Source organism: Phocoena phocoena, chromosome 8 (assembly GCF_963924675.1).
Source record: "Phocoena phocoena chromosome 8, mPhoPho1.1, whole genome shotgun sequence".
Taxonomy (NCBI): Eukaryota; Metazoa; Chordata; class Mammalia; order Artiodactyla; family Phocoenidae; genus Phocoena; species Phocoena phocoena.
Window position 1 is genome coordinate 61,266,359 of NC_089226.1, and position 22,270 is coordinate 61,288,628.

Sequence of the window (22,270 nt, forward strand, 5' to 3'; positions counted from 1 at the left end):
GCTTAGTCTTTGCCATTGTGAGAGACTGGCTGCTAGTTAGTATGTGTGTGTGTATAAGTGTGTGCTTGAGGCGAAGTGGCGGTTAAGGTGACAGATGGAAAGGGGATAAAAAGTTTTTGGAAACTTCAGACATTTTCAGAGACCTTATTCCCCATTTTTATGGAAACATGAAAAAAAGTGCTTTGTACCCTGTGATGCTGTTTTATGACATCTTTTGACATTCCTGACCTCATTAATTTTGCAGCAACACAATGAGGTTATTAATGTCCTCTGCGTTTACTTAGACCCGAGACTCTCATTTCTAGTCCCAGGGTTCTGCTCCACATATCACTTTACCCTCCTAGGTAATAGGGTTGAATGTGCCAACCCATGATTCTTCCGCAGTGTGTTTCCTAAGGCAGCACATTTTTATCCTGGGGATTGCCCATCTTGCCTTGCCTGTCCATGTAAAATTTCTGGATGGTATTGATATCTGGCCCTCTGGAGCACTAGAGCCTTTTTGCTAATGTCTCCAGTCAGGGATCCTAGGTCAGCCCCTCTCTTGGGCACAGACTATGCTGCATGCCCACTTTGCATTTATTTAGAGCCAAGGCTTTGCACTTGCCCTGTTCTGCACAGGCCCGTTCTCATGCCCTCTGGCTCCCTGGGTAAGAAAGGTCTTTTCTGTTTGACTCTAAAGTTTCTTGTTCTGAACTTATGACCACCACGCCCTAACCTTCCAAACAGTCTTCATTTCTTCTCAAAAATCTCTATAGTTCAGACAAATGGCAGTCTTTCTTACCCCTTGGCTGTGCTACCCTTGTTAGACACTTATTGAGGAATTCTTCTTTTGATAAAACTCCTTTTATAATATAATGTTTATTTTCAACCAACAGTAACTAAACACTAATTAATCGATATGATAGGGTCCCTGACATTAAGGAATTAATAATTTAGTGGGAAATAAACATAGCAATAATTCCAGTTCAGGATGGTAAATGCATAAAAAGAGACCTAAACAAATTTCTTTGGGAGTACGGAGCAGGAAACATTTAATCATACCCAAGGGAAGGAGGCTTAGGAAAGTGCATAGGAAAGAGACAGTAAACCAGGATGTGGAAGATAAGATTTTGCCCAGTGGGAACTTAAGGAGGGAGATCTTGGAGGGCCATGACAAAGGGAAGAGAAGCAAAAAAGACAAGTAGACACAGAGGCATGGGATCAATGCTACATTTATGAAATGGCATGTATTCCAGTGTGCCCGGAGCATAGGGACCATGGTGAGAGAGAAACTAGGGCCGAATGCTGAAAGACAGAGCTTTGTCCCACCCTAGTAGTTTAGTCTTTATTCCAGAATTAATTTGGAGCTTACAAAGGTATTTTTTAAACAATAAATGGTGACCTGATTTCATGTGGGCAGAAGATTACTGGGATTGTGCCGATGACAAAGTTAACACTAGGGTCGTGGCCATGAGAATCAGGGTATTTAGCTCGTGTGTCTGTTTAGGCCACCTTAATAGAAAAAAAGAAACACTACAGGAAAACAGTTAACAACAACAGATATAAATTTTTGCATATTTACTTTGTTCCAGGCATTGTGTTAAAAGCATTACACTCATCTCATTTAATCCTCACATTGACTTCTATTAGGCAGTGACTGTTATCCTCATTTTAACAATAAAGAAACTGAGGCTTAGAAAGGTTAAATGATTTACCCCAGATCACACAGCTAACAGAGTTGTTGACTGGAATTTGAATCCAGGATCGATTTCAGAGCTCATACTCTTAACATTAAGCTATACAATACTGCCTCTGGAAGACTTTGATCTTCAGACATGGAGAGTTTGATGTGCTTGAGAGACAACTCAGTGGACTCTTTCAGTGACTAGAATTATGGATCTGATCACAAAAGATAATTCAGGCCTTCCCAAGTAGATTTGGGAATCAATAGTTTATACGTAAATAATGGGTTTACTGAAGGAGATGAGATGGCCCGGGGAGAGTATATATAGAGAGAAGAGATCTGAGGATAAAATTCTGAGAGCATTATCATTTAAAAGTATGCTTAAGGGTCAAGTGGAGGAGGCTGAAGACCCAGAAAGAACCAAGAACTAGTGATCAGAGAGAGATGAGAAGCAGAAGGAACAAGGAGAAATTTTAAGAAGGAAGGAACTGATCACAGTGTCATATGCTACGGAGAGGTCAGTACAGAAGACTTAAGTGACACAGAAGACTTTGGCCTCTTAGCCTGAAGTTCTTGGTTAAGCATGGCTCCTTATATCTTCTCCCTCCAGTTGTTTAAACTCTGTCACTCTCTGTTCTAAAACTCATGCTCCCAGTGTCTTCTCCTTTGTGTCTGGTCTGAGGGACCCTCTGGGTGACAGCTCAACAGTGGAACAAAGACCATCAACACATCCTGAGCCCAGTGAATGGTGTAAGCCCCTCCTGATGCTGCCCATGAGCTCTTCTGTGCATTCAACTGCTGTCTGGTAGCCCGTGCAGAAGCCCCTACCCCAGTTGTCAAGGGCCAGATCTTAAGAACCTAACCCTTCTTTTTTTCTTACCAAGATAAAATTATCTTAAATATACCCTAGTGATAAGTGTCACTATTTTCCTAATGGGAAGAGGAGACAGCTGTATATATATATATATATATATATATATATATATATATATATGGAGAGAGAGAGAGAATACATACACATATATAGTGTGTGTAACTACAATTATATAATCTAATAACTAGTAGGAGCATGTGAATATTTGTGAATGGGGGAAAGGAAAAAAGGGAGGAAGTTAGTTAACTCTGTAATTGTTTCAACGGAGAGATATAATCTGAGAAAACTCAAATCTGACATTTCCCACCTCAGCAATCTGTACTTATATCCATCACTTTAATAGCCAGATTCAAGGATATTGGAACCCTGGTATAGGATTGATTGTTCCTCCAGTGCTTTTAATGCCATCATCTTTCAGGTTTAGTCCTCTGTGTCAGTCCCACTCTCTTAAGCCTGGTGGGTCCCCTAGAAACAGAGCTTGAGGTAGAAATTCTTGTTTAAAGGATATATTGTCATGAGAAGATGAGTGAGGGAAATAGGATAGAGCAGGGAAAGAAAATTATGTGAGGCTGTGATCTCAGTTGGAGACCAGCTTCAGCTTTGGTTCCTCAAGAAGCTCTGAAGCACACATTACATCACAGCTTTGGTCCCACCTGAAGACAAGAAGGCTGGCCTTTTGTATCTTTGTGTTAGGCACTCATTGACTTCTAGATGGGCTCTGGTGGGGATAACATAACTTCCTGGGTGAAGTGCCTCTCATTTGATCAAGGAAAATTTTCTCTATAAAGGGAGAACTCTGAGTCTTTAGTACTCAACACCCACTGCAAATGGGACATAGATGCATTGACTTGGTGAAGGGAATCCGAGTGCGACACCATTGGCATTCATTGCAGTCATTGTTCCTTTTATGATATAATCTGGGCAGTCTGAACAAGTGTAAGACTTTGGGTGGACATTTGGGCAAGAGTGAAATGTAGAGTTAGAGTTCAGGATGAAGTTAGTGTCTTTTTTTTAAAATTAAATTAAGGGTTATCATAATAAAATAGGTGTATGACGTTTTACATTAAGTTTTAAATAACAACTAGAGTTAAGTCTTAGGTTATTGTTAAAGTTAGGGTTAAGGCTAGAATTGGTGAGGTCATTAGGATTGGTGATAAGGTTAGATTTCAGCATTAATCTATGTTACTAGAGTATTGCTACATTGGACTGGGATTAGTCTTAATGATAGTCTAATGATATAATTAGAATTACAGTGGGTATTTAGCATAGGGGAGCATAAAGTAGGATAAGATAGAAGCGATGGGAATTTTTATCATCTAAGTCTGATGTGTACTTAGTCAATAACCTATCCTTGGTGAACTAAAAGATTTAGAATGCTTAGAATTTTTACTTTAGTATTTCATTTGTTTTCAGAATTAACTTCAGAGGTGGGGTTAGTAAGAAAGACTGGATGAATGCTCATTTGGGCCTTGAGTTATGAAGGATAGTTAGGCTGAGTTTAGAATAGAATCAGAGTTTGGATAGGCAATGAAGTTGGAGTTCTGGTCAGAGAACAGGACATCAGGGTGGAGGAAAAGAAAAATGGCAGTGGAATTCTGGAGGATCTGACAATGGCTTATCTTTGTATTCCAGCCTCTACCTGCCTGGCATTGGTCTCAGCTCAGCATCTTCACTATGGTGGATCCCAGTGGCAACGAATCCAGTGCCACATATTTCATTCTAATAGGCCTGCCAGGATTGGAAGAAGCTCAGTTCTGGTTGGCCTTCCCATTGTGCTCCCTCTACTTTATCGCTGTGCTAGGTAACTTGACAATCATCTACATTGTGTGGACGGAGCATAGCCTACACGAACCCATGTATATCTTTCTTTGCATGCTTTCTGGCCTTGATGTCCTCATCTCCACCTCATCCATGCCCAAAATGATGGCCATCTTCTGGTTCAATTCCACTACCATACAGTTTGATGCTTGTCTGCTACAGATGTTTGCCATCCACTCCTTATCTGGCATGGAGTCCACGGTGCTGCTGGCCATGGCCTTTGACCGCTATGTGGCAATCTGCCACCCACTACGCCATGCCACTGTGCTAACATTGCCTCGTGTTACCAAGATCGGCATGGCTGCTGTGGTACGGGGTATTGCACTTATGGCACCCCTGCCTTTCTTCATCAAACATCTGCCCTTCTGCCGCTCCAACATCCTTTCCCATTCCTACTGCCTACACCAAGATGTCATGAAGCTGGCCTGTGCTGACATCCGCGTCAATATCATCTATGGCCTCATTGTCATCATCTCTGCCATTGGCCTGGACTCACTTCTTATCTCCTTGTCGTATCTGCTTATCCTCAAGACTGTGTTGGGCTTGACACGTGAAGCCCAGGCAAAGGCATTTGGTACTTGTGTCTCTCATGTGTGTGCTGTTTTCATATTCTATGTACCTTTCATTGGGTTGTCTATGGTGCACCGGTTTGACAAGCGGCATGACTCCCTCCTGCCTGTCATCATGGCCAACACCTATCTGCTTGTTCCTCCCGTGCTCAACCCTATTGTCTATGGAGTGAAGACAAAGGAGATCCGGCAGCGTATCCTTCGTCTTTTCCATGTGACCACCCACACTTCGGATCCCTAGGTGTCAGGGATCAAACTTCTTTTTCACAGGAAGTCCTTCAATTCAGATTTTAATTTCAACATTTTGGAAGACAGTATTAGGAAAAGAATTCTTAATGAAAGCACAACTGATCCTTCAAAGATGAAACTCATTGGAGAATTTCCATCTGAGTAGGGGCAGCAGAACTGTATATTCCCAATCCTTACTTTTCAATATTATTTTACCCTTTAGTTCTTTGAGGTAGTTGTGGTTGGAGGATTATTACTTCCCACTTAACCATTCAGTCCAATTCTCAAGTCCAAAAAATTCATATGGTTGCTTGCACTGATAGTTTCTAGCATTCTGAGATAAGGGTGATATTTCTAAAAGACATTTACCAAAGGCTTAGGCAAGGCAAAAATAAAATAAATATGAGAATATAATACAATTAGATAATCTGGCTTAAAACCATGATTTCCTCTTCAGAATGCCCTACCATTTTGGATCTTAGGAAAGGAGACATACCTGGATTTCCCTCTTCAAAATGACCACAGAGAAAAAATAATTTCTTTTCTTCTGAGTAGCAATCCTTAAGAAAGGATTGAAAGTAAATTCACAAAAGATTATATTTATCTACATTAATGAAAGATGGTATACTGTATTCTGAGCATTTTCATAGACTGTGAAACTTTTTCCTTCATTTCCAATTTTCTTATCAACCTTTTGATTTAGGCAGGAATATGATTAGTTACCCCCATTGTACCAGTGGGGGAACTGATGTTCAATGAGATCACGCAGGCTCAAAAAAAATTGTCTTTTGATGCCCAATCCCATATTGTGAGGAGGGAATGTTAGACTAGTGGGATAGTGAGTTAGACATTCCAGAGTCTTGCATTTTCTAGGGGAGGTATTTAAGTTCCTTTCTCACTCATCCAGTATTGTATTTAGGAATTTCCTGTTAATGTTGCTGATGGCTTTAATCTCAATAGTTCCTGGCCTATTTGCCATTGTACTTGTGTAGTAGCAACAGGAGTATGTTTGGGTAATTCCCCAACAGTGGCTAGTTTGGGAAATAGTATAATTAACAGTAGGGACATTCACTGGATATCTGGAGAGACACTACATGGAGAGATGCAGCTGAGAAAACCTAGAAGCTCATGGCAGAAAGAGCAGGGTTGGTTATAGACCAGGGAGTCAAGAGCAGGAGGTATTGTGAGACTGAGTAGGGCCAGTGGCCCGGGTGGCTAGCCAGGAAGCAAGGCTAAGTCAAACATAGGTCCACAGAAAGTGAATAGAGTATATAAGTGAACACCATGTATTCCCAGGGCTCTGAGCTACCCTTCAGGGAATGCCCACAGCATCAAAGCTCAGAGATCAAGACCATAGGAGAGCTCAGTAAAGACTGCATCCCTGATAGCTGTACTTAGCCTGAGTATGGTTCCAGAGGCCCACCCAGGAGCCCTACAAGCCAAGCACAGCACTCCCAGAAGAAGCAGAATGGGAAGGAAGGGTATGGACACTATAGGAGTACAGTAGGAATGAATGGGGGAGGAATGAGATCTCCATCCAAAAGAGAGGTAGGTAAGTGTGAGAAGCAGGTAGTATAGTAGAGAGCATGGCACATGGCCAGCCAGGCTTTTCCAGCTATAGCTAGTAGCACAGGACTACTTGGTACAGAGGATATGGGAAGAGCATATCTAATTTCTTGGACTGGAATCCAGAAGATGAGAATTGTGAGCAGTATGGAACCTGCTATGCCCAGGTGAGTGATGGCCAGCAGAACATAGGGCATAAACTAGAGTCATTGCTGGCTTTGGTCACTTTGAACTATTTGGAGGGTCATCCCAGTTCCTGATAGTGCCTTGACATTGAAATTGAAAGAAAGAAACAGAATGAAAGAGAGAGAAGAGGGAGAAAGAGACAGATTTTTTTCATATTAGGAAACCAGTATATGACCACTGTAAACAAAAATCTTAGACACTCTGAAAATATAAAATAAATAAAAATATAATAAAAACTCCAATAAACTTGTCACCTTAAAAAAATTATTGTTGGCATTTTGGTGTTTATTCTTCCAGATTTTTAATAAGTGTTTGTGTACATGCTTCTGTATGCACATATGATGAATGTGTGTATCTGTATTATATTGTCTGAAATCCCATTGGAGACATAGATAGGTGGATAATAAAGAGATAAATCAGACAGACACATATAGTTTTCTTTTCCTGGGGATGCTGCCACTATCTTAGATTTCAAAAGGGATTCCAAGTCTATGATAGTTTATATGCTCAGGATAAAGTTTCACGGTTTTGATCCTAAATGGATTAACCATTTGGTGAATGTAAATACAAACACACATCCACACACACATCCACATACACATCACCACCACCACCACCTTCTTGTGTTTCTCAATAAGTACTAAATGCCATATACAGAGACAAAACTATATCTGGTCATTTACTTCATAAACACTTACTGGGTCATCCAGAAGAGCCTGGAGTTAAGAACTAGGATAAGGGGAAAAGGCTGCCTCTTGTAGGAGATTTGGCTAGAAGTTAGGGTATGTTTAAAGACCTTCATCATATACATTTTACATGGGCATCATTTTACCTTCCCCATTTCCTTTATTTGGATATTCTCGTCTCTGGCCCCACCATCTCAGCTATTGGAACTTTGTTGGGCCCTAGAGAAGTCTGCATAATATGAAATTTCAATCTGCAAGTCCCTTACTCATTTTTTTTAGGTTTTACCTAGAAATGATTCGTAAACATGTCTTGTGTTCTCAATTCTGACTAGCTATTCTCTAGTCAAGATACTCCCCTGTTGCTTGGACACTTGTCAAAATCTCCACACTGGTCTCCTTGCCTTAAACATCTTTTGTATCAGTCCTAAATCCCACATAGCTTATAGGAGTTTTTCCAAGCACGGCTCTGATTAACTTCCCTGCTTAAAAATCATCAGAGATCTTTTATTACTTCCCATAAAAATTTGCACTTCTCAGAATGACAGTAGCCTCCTTCCCCCCTGTTCCCATCTTACTTTTCCAGTATAATATCTCTAATTTTTCCACATACCATATTATTCAGCTACTTTACTTGGTGTCTCTCATTGATTTTATGTACTTTTAAAGCCTCTGTTTCACTCTATTTCTGTTGTCTGATTTGATTTTTGTCATTTTTCTTTTTAGTAACACATTATTAAATGAAGCTGTTTATGCTTTGTCAGGCCAAAAGAAGTATTCCCTCTTCAGTGTTCCCAGACTTCTTGAAAGACCTTTAGAACTGGACCATTTCCGGTTCAGAAAGGTTTGAGTGAGACCTCTGAGTTGTATCTATTTAAGATAATAAGGTATCTTATATCACTCCTTTAACTACATTGAGATAAGACTCCCTTGGGTGCAATAGACATACATGTGAAGAGTCATTGCCTTCTGCTATGTCTGGCCGCCGCCTTTTTTTTTTTTTTTTTTGGCCTTCTTGACATAGACAGATCTGAACTTGGGAAAGGATTATATTATAACATTGGTTTAGGCTTTCAGAGTTGATACTCATTGTTCATCTCTTAAACAAAGTACTTTCAAACTTCTTGTCCACTCCCCTGGCAACTCAGCTTTTCATCTTAGATTTGATCCCAAGGGAATGAAGCTGATGCAGAACTTGCCATTTCCCTTCCTAAGGGAGCCAACAAGGATGTAGGGCTTTTAACTCTAACAAAGTTGAAGAATGAGGGTGTGGATAATCTGGAGCAGATCTGAAATGGGGTTATAGAAGAGGATGCAATTGTCAGTGTCAGACTTCATTATGGAATCTGTCAAGCAAGGGGACCTCTTGGAGAAAAGGACATTCCTGAGAGGGGTTATAAGAAGAGTTAGCACTGAGGTGGGTGGTACCATATCACATGATCAACACATTTATTTATTCACTTGTTCAATAAAACTTCATGAAAAAATTAAAAATGCCTTTTTCATGTGTTTTTGCCCTAGATTTTCCTCTTTGTTAATTCATAATTTGCCTAGAAAAACCCTATATATTTTTTCAAGATGAAATAAAAAACATTCTCCCCTTTGTAGAGGTTCATCCAATCTTCCCAGGACAGTTCTGGCAAGAACGGATTTGCAGTCCCTAGTAATCTCTTGCACTGAACTTTATTATGGTATGTGTAAGTCTACAGTCTGTGTATTTACATGCCTTTATCCTGGCACAAGATTGTGAGTTTCTATAAAGAAATGACCATATTTAACATATTTCTCAGTCTTTAATCCACAGCACTGCTTCTAGTACAAAGTAAATGGTGAACATCCATTTGTATCGTGAAGAAGCCTGATGGTCTTCCCACTGTATTAGCATAGACTAAGAATTTTCAGTGTTTGCTGAGGGTAGCAGGTTCCTATGAGGCTATAGAAAGTGTCTTTTATGGTACCCAGACCCTGCGATATTTCATAATTACATCAGCCTTGGTCTTTGCCCCTCAGGACCCTGAACATGGCCTCCCTGATGGGCTTGGACTTGACATTGTAGATGATGGAGTTGAGCACAGGGGGCACCGGCAGGTACACACAGGCAACAAGGGCATGTACAATGGGGGGCAGGTGCCTCCTAAAATGGTGGATCATGGACATGGTGATACCTGGAATAAAGAAGACAAAGATGGCCAGGATATGGGAGACACAGGTGTTGAGGGCCCGATGAGCTCCCTGGGAGAAGCCAGCCCCAGGACTGTGGGCAGGATGAGAGTGTAGGACAGGACAATGAGCAGGGAATCTATGCCCCCAGGGTACAGTACCACGTAGAACCCATAGAGGATGTTTATGGTGATGTCAGCACAGGCTCTTCTCATCACGTCAGGATGGAAACAGAATGAATGGGATAAGAGGGTCTTATTAGGGCAGAAGTTCAGACATTTAAGTAGGAATGGCACTGGGAAGAGAGACAGGGTAGCACAGGCCAGTCCCATCCTGATGATGACATTGTTTGTGAGGACAGCTGCATAGCGCAGGGGGTTGGAGATGGCCACAAAGTGGTCAACTGACATGGCCAGGAGCACTGAGGACTCCACCATGGAGAAAGACTGGAGGAAGAACATTTGGACCAAGCAGGCATTGAAGCCGATGAGCTAATGGTCAAACGAGAGCACAGCCAGGGTGGTGGGCATTGTGGACAAGGTGAGGCCCACAACGGTGACCACCAGTATGGACAGGAAGTAGTACATGGGCTGGTGCAGGTTGGGGTTCCTCCTCACAGCCAAGAGGATCAGGCAGTTTCCAGTGAGGGCTGGGCTGCTGTGTACATGGAGGAGAAGGGGATGGAGATCCAGCCATGAACAGCCTCCAGCCCTGGGATGCCAATCATCAGGAAAGCAGGTGGCTGGAAGAAGGAGATGTTGCCAGAGGACCAGGAAGGGAGCATCCTTGTGGGATAGATGAGGTCTCCAGAAAGATGTGGTCTCTTCAATCTGGGCAGACACTTAGAGGATCCAGGATGATAGGAAAGAAAAATCTAGTATTGAATCCCAATTCTAAAAATCAATTCCATAACTGGTTATACTATTCACCAATATGTTTAAAACCTAATAATGATAACAATTTAAATCTTCACTGACTCCCTATTATATTATATTCCATATACCATGTTAATGCATTTGCCTAGATTTTCTCACTTTATTATAAAAATCATAAATTTCTTTTTAAGGCCGTTCCCTCTCAGCCACAGTATTGGGCCCTAAGAGTCATGTCATTATTACATTATTTTATCTATCCTGCAAAAGTTCATCATCCTTAACATTGAGCTCTGGTATGAGCTGATGAAATGAAATTTCTCTGCAGGAAACAGCGATTAGAGTTCAGAGAAACTGGTCATTGTCTACTTGTTGGCCAAATTGAGGATGTGTTATTTCCATGTGCATAGGGAGAAAAGGAGAATACCTGTTTGGAGAGAGATAAGGATCATTGAATCAGATATGCAGAAAGAGGCAAAGATGAGAGTTCCTGTAGTCCCATAGAGAGAGTGTCTGAAAGAGTGAGAAGCTGCTTTTTTTCCCCCATGGAGATGGCTTTGCACTTCCTGAAACCAGGTCTTCCTAAGGTCACATGTTTTTCTTGCTCTTGTATGATACATTTTTGAGTATAATAAATTGATTTGCACTTAAGCATTTTTGACTGAATTTCTCCATCTCAGAATCAACAGAGACTTTGGACAAGGCCATCTTCCCCCTCCTATTATACAGATGAGGAAACTGAGACTCAACTCTAGTGGCTGACTTCTGAATGAACGGCTCATATATTGTAGTCCTGGATATTGAATCTGAGTCTCTCTCATTCCAAATCCAATATTCTTTTCTGTGACCTCTTCCTTAAATGAGACAAAGTATGTGAAAAATTATCTGAAGTGCAAAGCACCACAGACATGATTTTTGTTGTTATTGTCTAACATGTTGTATATCTCTAAATCTTTCACTGTATATTATTCCTTTAATCTTCACGATTATCCTGTGATGTAGACCCCGAAGGGATTACTATCCCTACTTTAGGGATGATGTAACTGAGGCTCAGGAAAGAGACTGGTTTATGTTACTCCCCTGCTTAACGCCCTCCAATCATTCCCCAGTGCACTCTGATAAAATGCTTGTGATATGATGACATATGATGATATTGACCCATCATTTTTTAAATAAAATGTTATTGGAGTATAGTTGATTTACAATGTTGTGTTAGTTTCAGGTGTACAGCAAAGTGAATCAGTTATACATATGTCCACTCTTTTTTTTTTTTTTTTTGGATTCTTTTCCCGTATAGGCTATTACAGAGTATTGAGTAGAGTTCCCTGTGCTATTAGGGTTCTTATTAGTTATCTATTTTATATACAGTAGTGTGTATACATCAGTGCCAATCTCCCAGTTTATCCCTCCCAACTCCTATCATCTTGTATCTGCCTAACTCTCCACCCTTATCACATAACGGACTAACGCTTGCTCAGGATTCTTTAACCACACTGACCTTACTTCAGTTTATTAAAAAAGCCAAGTTACTTCTTCACTTTGGGGCTTTCCTGTTCATCCAATATCCCTCAGTTTGCTTTTCTCATGGCTGACTCCTCAGTCTTTAGATCTTAAGTATCATTTTCCCAGAGACCATTTGGGATGACTTTCACTAAGTAGGTGCCCAGAGCCCATTATCCTTACCCCACACGTTCTTAATTTCCTTTATACCATTCTACACATTTTATAATTTTATGATTGCTTCTTTCCTTGAAATCTTTTGTTCTCTCTTGCTAGACGGTATGAGCCATGAATAGATCAGCCATATGGTTTTATTTGCTGACACATAGCTCTTGCATAGTGCAATGCCTGGAACAGAGCAGATTCTCAAATATTTGCTTGTTTGAATAAATAAATGACAGAATCAATAATCAAATCTACAAACTCATGAAAGAGAGGAAATAAAAGAAAGTTTCTGTTTCCTTATCCTCCAGATACTAGGATCAGTGGTTGATTTTGAAGAAGAGTGTGGTTGAGGTCTTCCCAGACAATAATGCATCATAGAATCAGAAACATATTTGATTTATGGATGACTGGGCATAGAAGAAATTTCCAATGAAGTGTTTGGTTAAATGCGTGAAAAAATGAATTTATAACAGGTCAACAATGAATCTCAAGTATTTGGGTCTATCCATACTCTGCTTTGAGAAGTGTGATGGGGGCTCTCACAGACATTATGTGTACTTACAATCTTACCATTGGATGATCTGCATAGAATTAAAGATAATGGATGTCTTTTCATCAACTCATTCTATCTGCCCAATATGCCTTACATCTGTGCTCTCCTTCCCATTTTTCAGCCCCTAATTCAATTGCTCATAATCTCATCATTTCTCTTATGGTTTTCTTAGGGTGGCTGCTTGGCTGGTATCATTTCTCTCCACCAGTCCCCTCCTCTTGCAGATTTCTTGAACTGCTTTAATCAGCTCAATTTTCCTAAGGCACCGCATTGAAATTGGCATATCCCTGCTCCACTGAACTTCTTAATCATTCTCTAGGCCAGTCCATCAGTGCATTCAGCTGGAGCTCTGTACTGTCACTTGGATGTATATTCCTTCAAGGCTCTAGCATCTCTGGGGCAACTGCAATGGCAGAGACCCTTGGTTTTCTCTCCATGGTTTGTAATTGCTGGAGTAAAACTATCATACAGCATGAAACAGACATGATGCATTTCAACTCATTTTAATGTAGAGAATTAGAGAAGAGATTTCTGGACCCAGCTATGCCACTATATCATTGAGTTGTGCTTGTTATATAAGACACATATTAGAAATTAGTCAAGTTTTGATGAACAATGAATTCCCTCAACTCTGAAACAACATCGTGAGACAGATCTTTCTCCATGTATATCAGTGAAGACACTGAGGCTTGGAGAAGTCAAGTGTCTAGTGAGGAGAGAGTGTAGAATGATCTAATCTTGGTTCTGTTTGCCAGAAAATACCTTGTTCTTCCAAATCTGTTTGTCACAGATTGCACCCTGGTGCCAGGCTTACTAAAAATTTGTTAGTTTCTCCTTATGCTGCTCCATTTCCTCACCTGTAAAAGGGAACTGGACTAGATTATCCATCTTTCTAATTCTGGCATTCTATGATTGCAAGATCCAGTGGTCCTGAAATAGAGTTATTTTTTAATTTCCCACCTCTTTATTCTGTTTTTTTCCCCTCCTCTAAATACCCTTGCCCTAAGGTTTTCTTGCTCCTAACCTTTTGTTTTTGCTAAACAACCCTCCCCCACACCCAACCATTTCTTTCTTCCCTGCTTGTTCATTCATGTCTCTTAGAAACCCCATTCAATCATTCGGTCGCTTACATGGTAATTTCTGATTTCTCTCTCCTCTCAGCTAGCTTGAGCCTCCCAAGAACAGTAATTCTGATTTATATTGATAAGGCTCCATTCAGCACAATGTATGGCATATCTTGGGAATTTGGTTGTTTTGATGAATGAATGAATGAATGAAAATTTTACTAGAGAGATTTGCAGACTATACTTGGGTGTTGCCAAGCACGAACATTTCTATTTTTCTAGAATGGCAGCCCAGAAAAGATTCTGTATCCTTAACCATTACCAATTCAGATCATTAATATAGGCGTCATTCTTAGAAGTAAAGTCTGGGACTCTGAGCCCTTCTCTGAGCGAATCAGAAGCCTCAGCAAGAGATTCTCCTTGATCTCTCCCTTATGCAGAATATGAAACTACCATTGAGGATACTCAGTACCCCTGTGTCCATATTTCTCTGCTACCTCTGCCTTCTGTCATTTATTTCTATTTGACTCTTATTTTGGAGGAGGAGAGGAGGAGGTAAAAGAGGTGCCCTCCAGGACTCTGGGCATAGAGAAGGGTCTGAGTCTCACTCAGTCCTGGCTACTCACCCTGGCTGCTTCCCCAGGCTGTTTTGTTGTACCATATCCTATAGAAGCCCAGGAAGACCCTGCAGCCAAGGCACTCCCCTTTCATGCTGCTGCAGGGAAATGCAGCCCATCTCCAGGGACACCAAGCTTTGAGTCACAGAGAAATTACTCTCTGCTGAGCTTCACCCCTGGGATGGGAACATGTGATGAGAGGGTAAGGAAGGGTAAGGAAGATGGAGGAGGCTGAAGGGAGCTCTCAGGAGAAAGGAAGACCCAGGGAGATTAGAGACATGAGCCATCAGAACTCTGGAATATAGAGACTCTTTGGTTATCTAGCCCAGCCCTCTCTAAGACATGCTTTCAAAAGGTTCACTGACATGCTTCAGTGACCCATCTGTACTGTTTACCTCATTTTGAAAAAGAGGATCTTTCTATTTTCTGGAAAGAGACAGAGTTAGCCAACATGGGGGTGAGACTACTTGTGACTAATAACTAGATGGAACACTCAGTAGGTCATGAGAAAAGAAGCGATGCCTATGTCACAGAAGGAAAGATGCTTTTCACCAAAAGGGCTTTTTTTTTTTTTTTTTTTTTTGCGGTACGCGGGCCTCTCACTGTTGTGGCCTCTCCCGTTGTGGAGCACAGGCTCCGGACGCGCGGGCTCAGCGGCCATGGCTCACGGGCCCAGCCGCTCCGCGGCATGTGGGATCTTCCCAGACCAGGGCACGAACCCGTGTCCCCTGCATCGGCAGGCGGACTCTCAACCACTGCGCCACCAGGGAAGCCCCAAAAGGGCTTTTAAGAACTGAAGGAACATGATGTTTGGACATGGATATTGAGATAACTAACCAAGGTTTTGGAAACCAGGAAGTGGTAAGTACTCTGAATACCCTGGTAACACATATACACATCACGGAGTGGGAGATAAAGTCCTCAAACATTAGGCCGCCTGACACATCAGTGAAGTTCTTATAGGTTTAGTGTTCTGTGTCCTGTCAGCATACCTTCTCCAAGGTAAAAGACATGCTATTGCACCTTGTCCTTCCTGCTGTCAGCAAAGAGGCACAGCACCTGTTAGTCTTCCTTGGATTTTAGAGAGAGCACATATACCCTTAGGAATAATTCAACAGGTGTGTAGCAGGCTGTCAGTTTTGAGAGGGCCTAGAACAAGAGAGGGCTTTGCAGCAGGTTTAGTCTGTGATGCAAGAATCTATGTCACTTGGGCCATATAACTTGGTAAAACCATGATGCCTGTTGTAGATAAATATGTGTGAAGTCTCCATAAAGCCCTAATAGGAGAGCTGCAGCACAGACTCCTAGGATTCTGGAGCAAGGCCGTGCTGTCTCCAGCAGAGTCCTCTCTGTTCAAAAGACAGGTATGGGAATGTTACTGGACCCTAATAGGAATTAAACACTTGATCATGGGACATCAAGTGACTATGTGACTAAAATTTCCTATTTTAAATGGCTATTGTCAGGCCTACCCATGTCGTAAGGGTGAGTACGGACAGTACTATGAATTATACTGGTACAAGTTTAGCAGGCACAAGTGAGTTACATAAACAGGTGGCCTAGACTTCCTGTCACCTGTCTCTTTTGCATCAATGCCTCTTCCTCAGCTGTACCTACAGTCTCATGGGGATTTCCCTATGTCTAACTGACGGAGGAGGAAGTAAGCTGGGCCTGATTCACGGTTGGAGTGGCTTAATATGTAGGTAGAAGTAAAACAAATAGTGCTGCCTCACTACAGTTTTATTCAGAGGTGGTCCTGAAGAATAGTGAGGAGGCCTGGAAGAAGAAATATTGGAAGATTGAAAACGAAAAAGTCTGGGGAAGATATGTGAATGGCTATATGAGAATGTAACTAAAATGTGCAAATCTATGTCTCACATTAATGCTCACCAGAGAGTCTCCATCCTAAAGGAAGCACTGAACAACCAGGTAAACAGGATGACAGGATGACACATCCAGTGCCCAACAAGCTTCTGTCCCTCCTCACCCCAGTGCCTGCAATGATGGGCCCTTATACTGAGTGACCAGGGTGACAGAGATGGGGGTAAGCAACAGTCCAGTGAAATAAACTCCCTTTCCCCAAGGCAAATCTAGTTACTGCCACTGCTGAATGTCTGACTTGTTAACATTAGAGACCAACACGAATAACTTGCTTATAAAGGTGGCGCCTTCCTTAAGGAAAAGGTCTGGGTTGCTTGCTGTTGGGTAAGAAGTCTGACCATGAAAGGGTGGAATCTAGAATGGGTGGTAAAAGAGGGAAATTATGAATATTAATTTTACCTTGGGACCAGTCAGAGTAATGGGACCTCTAGATTGCTCCTCTATACATTTAGTTATAAATCTTTTTCCTTTCCTTCTCTTTCTGAAATTGCCACCACCGTGAAGGATGAGTGATGGATGCAGTTAACTTAGTGTAAACCTGTGATCAGAGTGATGCCAGGGAAGAGTATGGTGTACACTGAGTACCCCTCCCGTAACCCTCAGTGCTCACTTTTCTATCCCGACAGCATCCTCCTGAATCCCAATTATGAGTCCCCACTTGGAGGGTTTCTTTCCATCACACAGGGGCAGACATGAAGTGCTAGGGAGCAACTTTCAGCCAATGACAAACGGAAGGGTAAATAGCTCACCTTCCTGGCTCCACAGTGGTGATAACTGAAGCATATTCTACACTGTGTTTCCAAATTACTCCTTGAGTTTTCACCCCTCTTATTCACACAGGTAACACGTTCAATCACTCACCCTTACTGGTTTGCTTACTTCTCTCTCTCTCTATTTTAACAATACTTCCTGGAAAAACCTCTCGAATAAACTACTTGTAATTAAGTCTTGTCTCAAAATTTGCTTCTGGGAGAAATCAACCTAAGAGTCTTACATACAGCCCTAAGAGTTTTAGACTTTAGGAAGAAGGCATTTGCCAAACTGTGTGCCATTTAACTTCTCAATTTTCCTCTTCTTATATCCACCTTGATTTCCTCTAAGGGTAGTCCCCCGAACTTTGACCAATGGTCACGGGGATATTTTCTTTAAATTTCATCACAAACTATAAAAACTAGGGGAAGAAATGAAACTTTAGGAACTATATTTGCTTAAAGAAATGTACTTTATTTTGGATTTCAAGAACCTTGTTATTCCTTTTCCTCATTTTATTATCTTATCCCTCCTGTGATGGAATGAAGGAAGTATTATTATCCCTATGTTGCAAATGCAGAAACTAATACTCTGACTTAAGAAAGTGTTTTTCAAAAGAACACAGGGAAGAAGATAATATCAAGGTCAGTACTAGAATCTAAGTCTTCTGATGTCTAGTCTAATATTCTTTCCATCGGTTCACAGCCTATTTCAACTTAATAAAAAACTCTAAAGTTTCAGCAGACCTAGAATACTGAGTTCTCTTCTGGGTGTGGTTCTGCCCTTTTAGTCTTTGGAAAATTCACTCTGGCAAATCGTCACCAAGCACAAATTCTCTGCTGGGCCTTTACTTCTAGGAGACAAATAGGAAAAAAAAAAAGTCCTTGATATGGGAGTCATTATCACTAGAATATAAAGTAGAAGATAGTAAGTGCTGTATAAACATACAAAGATCCCTTTAAGATCTCACTTCAAAATCCCATTTGCTCTTTATAGTGGAGCATGACCCACTGGAAGTGGCACCATACTTGTACCCAGGAAGAGACCCAACTCCCTTTGCATATACTATATTTTTAAAAGTTCTGCTTGCTTGAGCCCTGCCTTCTATTCCAGCCTCATCTTTTGCCACTTCTCTTCTCTAATCACACTAAACCCTTTGTTCTTCTAAGAAAGCAAACTTGCTGTTTCCTCCATGTGCAGTATCCTCTCCTACTCTTTCTCCACTTGCCCCAAACTACTCCGTATTCCCATATCTGCATAATATACTCTATTTTTCAAAGGATCTTGCCCAGACAGAGCCTCCAGAAAACTCATAAACCGGACAGTTCTACTGGTTTTTTTTTTTTTCTTACACATCCCTGTGCTTACCCTGCATCAATAACTTATTATTTGTCATCATACTTGCCTACTTATTTTTCTCTCTACTCAAATAAGCTATGAGGTTCTCGAAGGCAAAAATTTGAGTCTGGTTCATTTCTGAGGTCTCAGAAATTAGCCAGAGATCAAACATTGGTTCTGATGAATAAATGAGTGATGAATACAATAACAACAAGAGAAAACTTTTACTGGTATTTTCTATATGTTGTACATTACGTTCCACACCTTGATCCTTATAACAACATTATAAGATAGACATTATAATATTCCCATTGTAGAGAAAGCCAAAGCACACTGAGGTAAATAACTTGCTCCTCTGCTTACCCAGAATTCTGCACAAACCTTTAACAATGAGCTTACTACACTGTATTAAACACTTTCTTATTTGGGCTTTTTTGGCTGCATTGGGTCTTTGTTGCTGCCCGCGGGCTTTCTCTAGTTGTGGTGAGCGGAGGCTACTCTTCGTTGCGGTGCATGGGCTTCTCATTGCGGCGGCTTCTCTTGTTGCAGAGCACAGGCTCTAGGCATGCAGGCTTCAGTAGCTGTGGCACATGGGCTCAGTATGGTGCCTTGCGGGCTCTAGAGCGCAGGCTCAGTAGTTGTGGTGCACAGGCTTATTTGCTCCGCGGCATGTGGGATCTTCCTGGACCAGGGATCGAACCCATGTCCCCTGTATTGGCAGGCGGATTCTTAACCACTGTGCCACCAGAGAAGTCCCCCTTGGGTATTTTTCATATATATTCAAAGGTGAGATGTTTGAAGGGCAAGACCATTTACAACTCATTTCTGTGTTCCTGGTACTTAACATAGGACCTGAAAGAAGTTAACATTGAGAAAATATATGTGAAATAAGTGAGAGACTAAATAAATGAAAGTCTCTCATAATTATCTATTTTTTTTTCCCAGATGCCCAAAATGAAACTATGGGTGGGACTTGAGCTATCCAGAAGTTTATTTTTTTGGCTTACCAAACTCTTTTCAGGGTCCCAATCCTGCAGGCATCCTGCATCATCAACTCTGACCTTTCCCCCTCAGGACCCTGAGCATGGCCTCCCTGATGGGCTTGGACTTGACATTGTAGATGATGGGGTTGAGCACAGGGGGCACCGGCAGGTACACATAGGCAACAAGGGCATGTACAATGGGGGGCAGGTGCCTCTCAAAACAGTGGATCATGGACATGGTGATACCTGGAATAAAGAAGACAAAGATGGCCAGGATATGGGAGACACAGGTGTTGAGGGCCCGATGAGCTCCCTGGGAGAGGCCAGCCCCAGGACTGTGGGCAGGATGAGAGTGTAGGATAGGACAATGAGCAGGGAAACTATGCCCCCAGGGGACAGTACCACGTAGAACCCATAGAGGATGTTTATGGTGATGTCAGCACAGACTCTTCTCATGACGTCAGGATGGAAACAGAATGAATGGGATAAGAGGGTCTTATTAGGGCAGAAGTTCAGACATTTAAGTAGGAATGGCACTGGGAAGAGAGACAGGGTAGCACAGGCCAGTCCCATCCTGATGATGACATTGTTTGTGAGGACAGCTGCATAGCACAGGGGGTTGGAGATGGCCACAAAGCAGTCAAAAGATATGGCCAGGAGCACTGAGGACTCCACCACAGAGAAGTGGAAGAAGAACATCTGGCCCAGACAGGCATTGAAGCTGATGAGCCAATGGTCAAACCAGAGCCCAGCCAGCGTGGTGGACATTGTGGACAAGGTGAGGCCCACACCGATGAGGGCCAGCATAGACAGGAAGTAGTACATGGGCTGGTACAGGCTGGGGGTCCTCCTCACAGCCAAGAGGATCAGGCAGTTTCCAGTGAGGGCCGCAGTGAACGTGGGGGAGAAGAGGATGGAGATCCAGCCATGAATGGCCTCCAGCCCTGATGCCAATCATTCAGAAAGCAGATGGCTGGAAGAAGAAGATGTTGGCAAAGGACTGGGAAGGGAGCATCCTTGGGGCACGGATGAGTTCTTCAGAAAGAGGGGACCTCTTCAATCTGGGCAGAAAAATAAGACAAGACAAAAGCATTGGGAAAACACCAGCTCTGATATTAGGTGACATGGGTTCACACACAACAGCAAATATGAAATGTGAAAGAGATTGAAAAATGTACTCCATCTAAAAGCAAACTAGAGAATAAGTATAATTTAAACCCACTGACTACAAAAGTAGCATTTCATATGTGAAATGCTGATCTCTTCACATATTGAAGAAAGCAGTGCTTTCTTTAAAAATGTGAGATGATCGTAAAGAGTCTAATAAAAAACGCTCTATTTTTAAACAAGAAGCAGTGGCCTCATGGAAATAAATTGCAAACATACTGTGGAAGCCTGAAGGGTTGACAGCATGGGCTTATTATAACTGTTTTTCTTGGATTTTCTTTTAAATCTCAATATAAAACAAAACAAGTAAATAAGCAAACAAAAAACTCTTTAAAGGTAGGTTAATAAAAGAATGTAAGGGAAACAGCCTCACAAATATCTTTTAGCAGAGATGAAAAATCCACCAAAAATAGGTCAGAGAACTACAAGGGGCTTTAGTCTGAATCCTGGGGTCTACAGTTACGTCATATCTAGCCAACATAATCAACTCACTCTGAAAGTAGGACTGACCTCTCTTTTTTTCTTTATTCTAGGAGGGTAACAAGCATTGTCCCTCTGGAGCAGAGAGGGTTGTGCATATTCTGGTAGAAGCCTTTTAAGGAAAATGCAGTGAAGTAAAGTTGCTGACAGTGTAGTTCTGGAGTCCTCCATCCCTTCTCTCTCAGACACTATTTCTAAGCACATCAAAACTTGATGGAACTCATTCCATTCAAAAACAAATAAACAGAGAAGTTCCAACACAGAACTTGGGCAGACATATTTTGTAAACAATTATGAGGGATAAAACAAGTTGAAGATATGTAAAAATACTTTTTGAGATAAGGACTTATTCAAAAGAGAGAGGAAAATTCTTTATAAAATTTTTTGAAATAAAGAAATCATGAACCAAATTAATTTTTTTGATATTAGAGTATAAAATGGGTTGATAATAAATAAGGAAAATGAATACCAGATGCCGAGAGAACTTGACACTTCCCCTCATCTACTCTCTCTCTGCAGAGACTACGAGGGACAGCTCTCCCTGGAAATGTGGACTGGGATTCCACTTCTTCTCTGAGTTGTAAGCTTCCTGACCCTCAGGAAGGTAGCCTCCTTCAGCCCCTCTTCTCAAGATGGCACTACTGTCTCCTGTTGTTCAAGACTGGTTATTTCTCTTTCTTCTGCCTGACTTCCAGACCTTTCTCACTGTTATCTCCACCTGGATGGTCGAGGATGAGGTGCTGGTGGCCACCCATCCTGGAAGTGGAGAAGAGGGTGTGTTGAGGGTCCAGGTTACTCAACCTGGCTGTTGTCCCCAGCTGTTCTGCCACTCCACATCCTGCAAGAGCCCAGGATGTCTTTGGGATGTTTAGCTGCAGTGCCTATCTCCAGGGAAGGCCAGGCTTGAGCCACAGAGGAGTCACTCCACTCAGGTCCCTGAGGAGTGAACAAGCTCAGGAACCAGGTTCCTGTTGAACTAGCTTTTGGAACCAGGAAGTGGTTGGAGGAACCAAACAATAAGGGGGAAAATGAGACAGACTCATAGATTCTACAATACCCCACCAAGTTTAAATGATCTTCAAAGACTATCTGCTTCAACAGCCCATTTGCATTTGAAATCCTTCCAAGACAATATTCCTGAAGACAGCCTCCT

The 22,270-nt window shown here is 41.7% G+C and overlaps 1 protein-coding gene and 2 pseudogenes across 1 annotated transcript; 1 reads left to right on the forward strand and 2 right to left on the reverse strand.

The window, feature by feature from the left end:
- Positions 1-4,211: 4,211 nt before the first annotated feature.
- Positions 4,212-5,165, forward strand: LOC136126736 (olfactory receptor 51E1). The gene has a single exon (XM_065882106.1). It carries the CDS (start codon positions 4,212-4,214, stop codon positions 5,163-5,165), a length of 954 nt encoding a protein of 317 aa, XP_065738178.1.
- A 4,408-nt stretch (positions 5,166-9,573) lies between these two features.
- Positions 9,574-10,582, reverse strand: LOC136127344 (olfactory receptor 51I2-like; annotated as a pseudogene).
- An 8,955-nt stretch (positions 10,583-19,537) lies between these two features.
- LOC136127385 (olfactory receptor 51I2-like) lies at positions 19,538-20,533 on the reverse strand (annotated as a pseudogene).
- Positions 20,534-22,270: the final 1,737 nt, after the last annotated feature.